The sequence below is a fragment of the Microtus oregoni genome, unplaced genomic scaffold (genome assembly GCF_018167655.1).
Source record: "Microtus oregoni isolate MIOR12 unplaced genomic scaffold, Mior012 000000F_ref0000247, whole genome shotgun sequence".
NCBI classification, from domain to species: Eukaryota; Metazoa; Chordata; class Mammalia; order Rodentia; family Cricetidae; genus Microtus; species Microtus oregoni.
In genome coordinates this window covers 69,980,578-69,988,288 of record NW_024543059.1, presented here as the reverse complement: position 1 = coordinate 69,988,288, position 7,711 = coordinate 69,980,578, and the positions used below count along the sequence as shown (strand labels likewise).

The following is a 7,711-nucleotide window of genomic DNA, read 5'->3' as shown; positions in this document are numbered from 1 at the left end:
CTTGTGATGTTTGTGAAAAGGTACTTCAGTGGAGAGAAGATCCATCAACTATGGATGCTCGACACCTGGACACCCACGAAGCATTTCATGTAACTCAAGTTGGCCTTGAAGTTGCTAAGTAGCCAGGGATACTCTTGCGTTTGTGGTCATCCTTCATGTATTTATGTTGGGATTACAGGCATGTACCACCATGTGGGACTTTTTGGGGTGTTAGAGACTGAAGCCAGCGCCCTGGGACATGTAAGCAAAACATTCAGGCAACTAAACAACATACCTAGACTGGTGTTTCTTCCTCCTCCTCCTCCTCCTTCTCCTCCTCCTCTTCGTCCTCCTCTTCTTCTTCCTCTTCCTCTTTCTTTTCCTCCTCCTCCTTTCTCCCTCCCCCTCCTGCTCTCTTCCTCTCCTTTCTCCTCTGCCACTGCTCTTCTTCCTCCTATTCTTCCTTGTGTCCCCATCCTCTTTCTTCATCCCTAACCAATATGAGTGTCAAGAATCACTCAGCTCCAGGTGATACCAGCAGCAAGCAAACACAAACACGGAGAAGCAATGACTGGAAGTTTGTGCAGCCACAGAGTGCAGAGGAGTCACCCCGAGCCGGCCTTGAAGCACCAAATCCTTGTCTGGCTCTGCTCTGTCCTGCCTGTGGGCATCCGACTCTCAAACCCACATCGCAGCTGCTGCTCAGAGAGAGGAGCAGAAGCCAGAACCTTCTGAGAGACATCACCTCTCCTTCAAGAAAGGAACCTTCAGAAAATGCAGCCTGCATCTCCAAGGCCAGATCTGTGTGGTTGGCCAGCCCTGGCAACAAAGGAGGAGAGGAACTTGATGTGCCCAACATATATCGAGTACCCCGATTTATGTAGGACATTCACACATGACCTACATAATCACTCTTACAACCAAACTGGGTGCTTTCTTCCATACCCAGGCCCAGGAACCAGGATGCCGGCGTTCTGCAGCTGAAGGTGTATTTGTGCTAGACCTGACTGCACACAGCAGGTTAATGCCAGAACTAGACCATAGCCACAGGGATGTTCTCTTTCCCTCCCTCAAAACAGTCTGGATTCAGGGTAAGGATGACTGGAAGGTCCAGGGCCTTGGGTTCCTGGCATGTTGTCCTACCGTCTTCTGCCTGCTGTTTCATGGACATTCAACCTCACTAAGTATCACATGCAAACAAAAGACAGGGGCGTAGATAAACTAAAGACAATGATTTCATCATCTTAGTTGAGCTATGAGAAGCTTATATGAAAAGCTCTCCTAAGTCAGTTTTCCCCCAGTTTTGTTTCTCTGAGACAAGATTTAAACTACGTTTAAACACTTTCTTTCATTTCATTATGGTCAAAGGTACTATGCATGGTGAGAGATAGGATCTATCTTCTTCCATTTGCGAATATCCAGTTTCCCCAGCACCGTTTGTTGAAGAAGTTGTCTTTTTTTTTTTTTTTGCGGTGTGTATTTTTAGATTCACTGTCAAAAATAAGGTGGCAGTAACTAGATGGGTATTATATTCTATTGGATATTTCTGTTAGTGCTGGTACTGTGCTGTTTTTCTTACCGTGGCTGTCTAGTGAAACTTGAAATCATGTATGGTCATATCTCTATCATTGTTCTCTTTGATCAGGTTGCTTTAGCTCTCCACAGCCTCTTATGATTGAATTTTACATTATTTTCTCCTTCTCTGAAGAATAGCTTGGGGCTATTAATGGGGCTGCATTGAGTCTGTAATTTTGCTTTTGGCAATGTAGACATTTTCACAAGGCGAATTCTTCTAATCCATGAACATGGGAGAGCTTCTCAACCCTGGAGCACTGTTAGAGTATAGGAGCTGAGAGCGGAGGACAGCCATATGTGGATAAGAAAGGATGTGTGAATCCCAGAAAAAATGAGGATGGGGCTACTTGGGATGCCAAAGCTACAAACATCCCCTATGAAAAGCTCAACCCCAGCACTTTCTATTCCAGACCACTCTTTCCCACCTCTCCTTGTCACCTGTCACTCATGCTGCTCTTGGCTGGCCTTTATCATCACACTCTTTTTGCCCAATTTTTTTTAAAGATAGGATTCATAGTGTAGCCCTGGCTATCCCAGAATTCACTCTGTAAACCAGGCTGGCCTCAGACTCACAGAGATCTGCCTACCTCTGCCTCCCGAGTGCTGGGATTAAAGGAGTGTGTTACTACTGCCGGCTCCAAATTTCAATTTATAAATCTCTTCGGAGAATTTGCAAACCGGGTGATCAAGGCCATTCAAATTATTTCCAGGGGAGAGAAAATGGGTCCTGAGTAGAGTCTTAATAGCATCGCTATGAGAAAGAATTATAGAATCTGATATTCTGTTTTATGGACCCTAAACGTCATTTTTGCACTTTAAATCTTTTCTTTGCAAATCTGCCTTCATACTAGGAATGTATTATTGTAAATTCAAAACCCAGCGAGCATGAACAGGAAGCAACATGAACATGGTTGGTAGTCTCATAACTTTAAGTGGGTTTTTTTTTTGTTTACAAGATAGACATTTCATTTTACCTTTTTATTTACAGTACCTTTCTAACTTCAAATATACACTTTGACATCCATGATCATGGGAGAATAGGGATTTTAAAAAAAACTGTAAATTCTTACATACAACATATATTGTATAGCATGTTAAGTTTTGATTGTCATGTTTGGAGCAATCACAGTAACACGAAGTTCTCAAATGTTTCGTTTTAACCATGTTTCACCTGCTTTTCAGGGATGGCCAAGGTGGTGGAAGCTGAGTATTGATAGGGGTGATTTTTTTTTTCCCCTTTCTGATAATTTCTATGTAATTCGACTAACAAGAAAGGTAAAGAAACGAAAACCGAAAACAGTTCCGGTTATATCACGGGATCTAGAGTTGGGTTTGAAGCCAGAAAACCTAGTAAAGCCGCTTATAACCCCAGCACTTGGGAGACTGAAGCAGGATGTCAGTGAGACCCATTCCAAAAGAAAAAAAAAATCAAAGAACAAAACAAAATGAAAAAGAAATATTAAAAACAAAAACTAAGTGATTTAAGGATTTCAGCGCAACGTTCTTGACCAGGAAGTCCTTTAAGGACCCTGCCCCCGGGCCCCGCCCTACTGCTTCCGGGAAATCCCAGCCCAGTTTCCGTCCTGGAGGTTGGGTCCCTGGCTGTCCTGACGCCCTGCCCTGCGCGAGGCTTCTGGACGACGGTTGCTGGGTCACTGGGCCGGTGAGACTTGCTAAAGGGATTGTAGGTTCGCCCAGTTTTCTCCATCCTTCTGCTCCAGGCCCCCGGTAGTGCTCCTGCTGTGGCCTCCCGTTCGTTAGCTAAGGAAGGCCTCGTCCCTTCCCTTCCCGTCGCGTCCCTCCTCACATGGCTCCATCACACTGGAAGCCCTCTTCCGTCTTCTTCCTGACTCATTTCTTTCCTCTCTAAACGCGTGTCTCTGATTTTTCTGTCTCTCAACAGCCCTTGCAAGTAAGAAAGAAGAGATCTTTCCATCAAGACTGACAGCAAAATTAATCCACTGGGCAGCCGCTGTTTATACAAAATGGCGAATCTGGGGCGATAAAGCGTCACGTGCACCTCTAGTTGCAGATGTGTCCCAGGATTGGCTTCTGATTTCCAGAAGGCCTTCGTTCCTTTCCCCACTCCCCCGACCAGGATTTCTCTTGGACGTCATCACAGCCGAGCAATTAACATCAATGCTTTTGAAGGATTAAGGACTGTCGTCGCATGTGCAGGTGGTGGCGCTGTTTTTGGAATATCACCCTGTTAAGATGCCTTAAAAGCTTGTTACCTAGGTTGTAAGATTCTCTGCCGGAACACAAGGTATCTTAAGATTGCAAACAAACTCCTGAAAGATCAGGTAGGTTGAGCAATTTTGATATCATCAAAAGAATGCTTAGTGGTTGCCTTTAAGGTTGGTTTTTTTTTTTTTGCATATTTGATAGCTAGAAACAGAGCCCAGTCATATGCATACTTTTTCACACAGTACTCAAACCCCATGAATGATCAAATTAGTTGATGGAGAAATGCAGTTGGCACCTACAGAGGCCATCTTTCATACTTCTGGTTTTCTGCAGGGATAAATTGAATTCAATGAATCAAATAATTGTGGAATAATACCAAAAAAAGTCCTTACTGTTGCATGTGGGTGTTCATTCTCCATGTTCATTATCATGCCTATAAAAGGTACATACAGAAGCTGGGGAGATAGCTTAGTCTTAAAAATGCCTGTTGTGCAAACAAAAGAACCAGGACTTGGATCCATATCCCCTACAGATGCCAGTGTGCATCTATAACCCTAGCTGGAGGGGTAAAGACAGATGGCCAGCCAGTCTAGCCTCAGGTTCAGTGAGAGACCATGGCTCAAAAACTAAAAGGTTGCAGCCGGGGAGATGCCTCGGTGAGTAAGAACATTTTCAGTGTAAGCATTATGACCTGAGGTCAAATCCCTGGATCTCAAAAAATGTTCTTCATCCCTAGTAGTTACGGGGAAAGGTCATAAGGCATCACGTCTACCTACCTACCTACCTATCTACCTGTCTGTCTAAAATTACATTTAGTATATATATATATATAGGTATATGTACACTTATACATTTAGAGTTTAAATGAAAATTTCCCATCTGGGATGACAATGCTTATAGACTATCTAACAAAACCCCCAACACCAGGCATGAGGAGCTGCCCCCCATTAAGTTGTTGGTCAGGGTTGTCCAAGAGACTTCCAAAACATTTGGAAGTCTATTGCTCTTGCCTTTGGTTGCATCCCAGAGGTGGAAGTTAAATCCCCATTGCTGAAGACACTTTAGGCACAGTGCCTTGATGACCTGACCTGTATCTGACCTGAAAACTTCCTGCCTGAGAAGGAGCTAAGAAATAATCTCAAGAAATGTTCACCATACCTAGTAATTAGGGAAGTAAAAAAGCAAAACAACTGAGATTTCATCATGCCCCAATCAGATTGGCAAAGATCAGCAAAACAACAATAAATGCTAGAGAAGATGTGAGGAGTGGGAACCTTCATTCACTTTCTTTTTCTTTTGACAACTCTCTGTTCAGATCCTAAACCCATTTTTGAATGAGTCATTTTTTCTTTGTTTCCTGAATTCTTTATATATTCAGGATATTAACCCTCTGTCAGATATATAGGTACATCTCCCATTCCGTAGGCTTCCTCTTCATGAAACTGTTTCTTTGACCATGCAGAAGCTTTTTAGTTTTATGAGGTCCCACTGGTCAGTTGTTGACTTTAGTTCCTGGACCTCTGGGACCCTGTTCAGAAAGTCCTTTCCTACACCCATATCCTGTAGGAAATTGCCCGTGCTTGCTTCTGACAGTTTCCTAGTTAGGTTCTTGGTTCAGTTAGTTCCTTTTTGTGCAGGATGATATATGCGGGTCAAATTTCATTCTTTTCTATGTGGCCATCTGGTTTTCTCAGCACCATTTGTTGTAGATACTGTCATCTCTCCAGTGTGTGCTTTTGGCACGTAGGTCATAGATGTCAGAAAGCTCATGAGCACCTATGATGCCAGCTCTAGAGGGACTTTTAACATCCCTGGTCTCTGCTGGCACATGCACACACGTGCACAAACCCACGTGAAGCTATAAATACATATAACAAAACTTAAAATAATAAGAATAAATCTTAAAAGAAGAAAACTCCTCTTGTTGCTTTCTAGATTTAGGCCATTGTCTTTGGAGAAGGCATATGCTGTGGTTTCTACATTTTTAACTTGTTGAGGCTTATTTTATGGCCTGGCTTATCCTTGGGAATATTCCATGATGAGAATAATGAATATTCTTCATCCATTGGATGAAAGGTTCTAAAAATGTCTGTCAGATCCATATTTGTTTAATTTGAAGTTTCTTAATTGAGGTTTGTTTTGATGTAAGTGGAACACTGAGCTCCCAGCTTTTACTGGAAGTATTATATAATTGGTATTGGAGGCTTATGCATATATATTTACAATAATAACATCATCCTCTTTTTAACTACTGCTCTTAATCATTACATGGTTACACCTCTGCGTCTCATTGCAATTTCTGTCTTAAAGCCTATAATGTGGTATTAGTTGTTCCACTTGGTTTTCGACTTGAATAAAATATTTTCTTCCATCCCTTCACTTCCAGTCCTGGTTGGTGTCGTCACTAATGATTTGAGTTTCTTGTGAGCAGCATGTTTTGGGGCCATTGGCTGTGTGTGTGTGTGTGTGTGTGTGTGTGTGTGTGTGTGTGTGTATTTAGTGAGCACAAAACTTTTAACCTAGAAATTTAATCTATTTAATTATCAATAGGTAAAGACTTGCTTCTATCATTAATTTTTTTCTCTAGTTGTTTTATATATCCTTTATCTTTATCTCCTGTTGTCTATCTTTGGTTGTATTCTGTTTTGATAACATTTGGGAATTTTCTCTTTTGTGTATCTGCTTTACTAGTGCATTTTATACTTTTATGTGTTTTAATTGTGGTATGTTATTGTTTATTTCTGTATGTAGGATCCCTTAAGCTCTTGGGATATAGTGAGTGTAAGTAATGCCTGTTTTGTGATAATGCGTAAATGGAGACTGCTTTTTTGTTTCCCAGCTACCCAGTCCCGAATAATCAAACAAAAACTATATTAATTACAACACTGTTGGGCTGGTAGCTCACGCATATTTCTAGCTAGTTCTCACATCTAATAGAAATTAACCCATTTCTATTAGTCTGTGTTTTGCCACAAGGCTGTGGCTTACTTTTTAAGTTTAGGACATCTTTCTCCTTCAGCAGCTATATGTCATCTGCCTGACTCTACCTTCTTTCTCCCTGCATTCAGTTTAGTTTTTTCGCCTAGCTATATTCTGCCCTGTCATAGGCCAAAATAGTTCTTTATTAACCAATGGTAATAAAACATATTCACAGCATACAGAGGGGAATCCCACATCAGTAATGAGTTTCCTGAATTTTTGCTTGTTGTAGAAATACTTAACTTCTGGAGGTCTGACTGATTATAATTATTCTTAGTTGGCAGTATTTGCTCTTTTTGAAACAAGGTCTTGTTATAGTACAGGCTTCTCCTCAAACATGTGACCCTCCTGTCTCAACCTTCTAAGTGCTGGAACAGTAGATGTCTGTCACACCCATCTTGGCACTTTTTTTCTTTTAGCAATGTGAATATGTCACCTTATTCTCTTGGCCTGTAAAATTCTATTGAGAAATCTACTTTGTGTCTAAGGGATTCCCTTATATGTGTAGATGCTAGTTTCTGTCCCATCCAGTCCCGCAACCATTTAGTTCCAAAGAAACACACAGAGACTTATATTAATTATAAACTTGTTTGTCCTATTAGCTCAGGCTTATTATAACTAACTCTTATAACTTAAATTAACCCATAATTCTTGCCTATATTTACCCACGTGGCTTGGTCCTTTTCTTGGTGCAGCATTCTCATATTTCTTCTTTTGGCAGTAACTGCCTTTCCTCTTCCTGGAATTCTCTTTATCTGGTCTCCCTGCCCATACTTCCTGCCTGGCAACAAGCCTGTCAGCATTTTATTAAACTAATACAAGTAGCAAATCCTTACATTGTACAAGAGCATTGTCCCACAACATATGTGTGCTACTGATTTTCTACTTTTAGAATGGTTTCTTGGTCCTTGGTCCTTGGTCTTTTCTTTTTTTTGAATTATCCCAAAAAGGACCTTTTTGATCAAATCTGTTTGGAATTCTTTGAAATTCT

At 41.3% G+C, this 7,711-nt stretch overlaps 1 protein-coding gene across 1 annotated transcript in view; it reads left to right on the top strand.

Moving 5' to 3' along the window:
• Window positions 1-479: 479 nt before the first annotated feature.
• The window catches only part of Slc9b1 (solute carrier family 9 member B1), a 38,983-nt gene continuing 31,751 nt past the window's right edge, over window positions 480-7,711 (top strand). Inside the window, exons 1-2 of the mRNA XM_041679992.1 lie at window positions 480-859; window positions 3,067-3,217. Coding sequence (XP_041535926.1) covers window positions 480-859; window positions 3,067-3,217 — 531 coding nt within the window. The remainder of the gene's footprint in view (window positions 860-3,066; window positions 3,218-7,711) is intronic.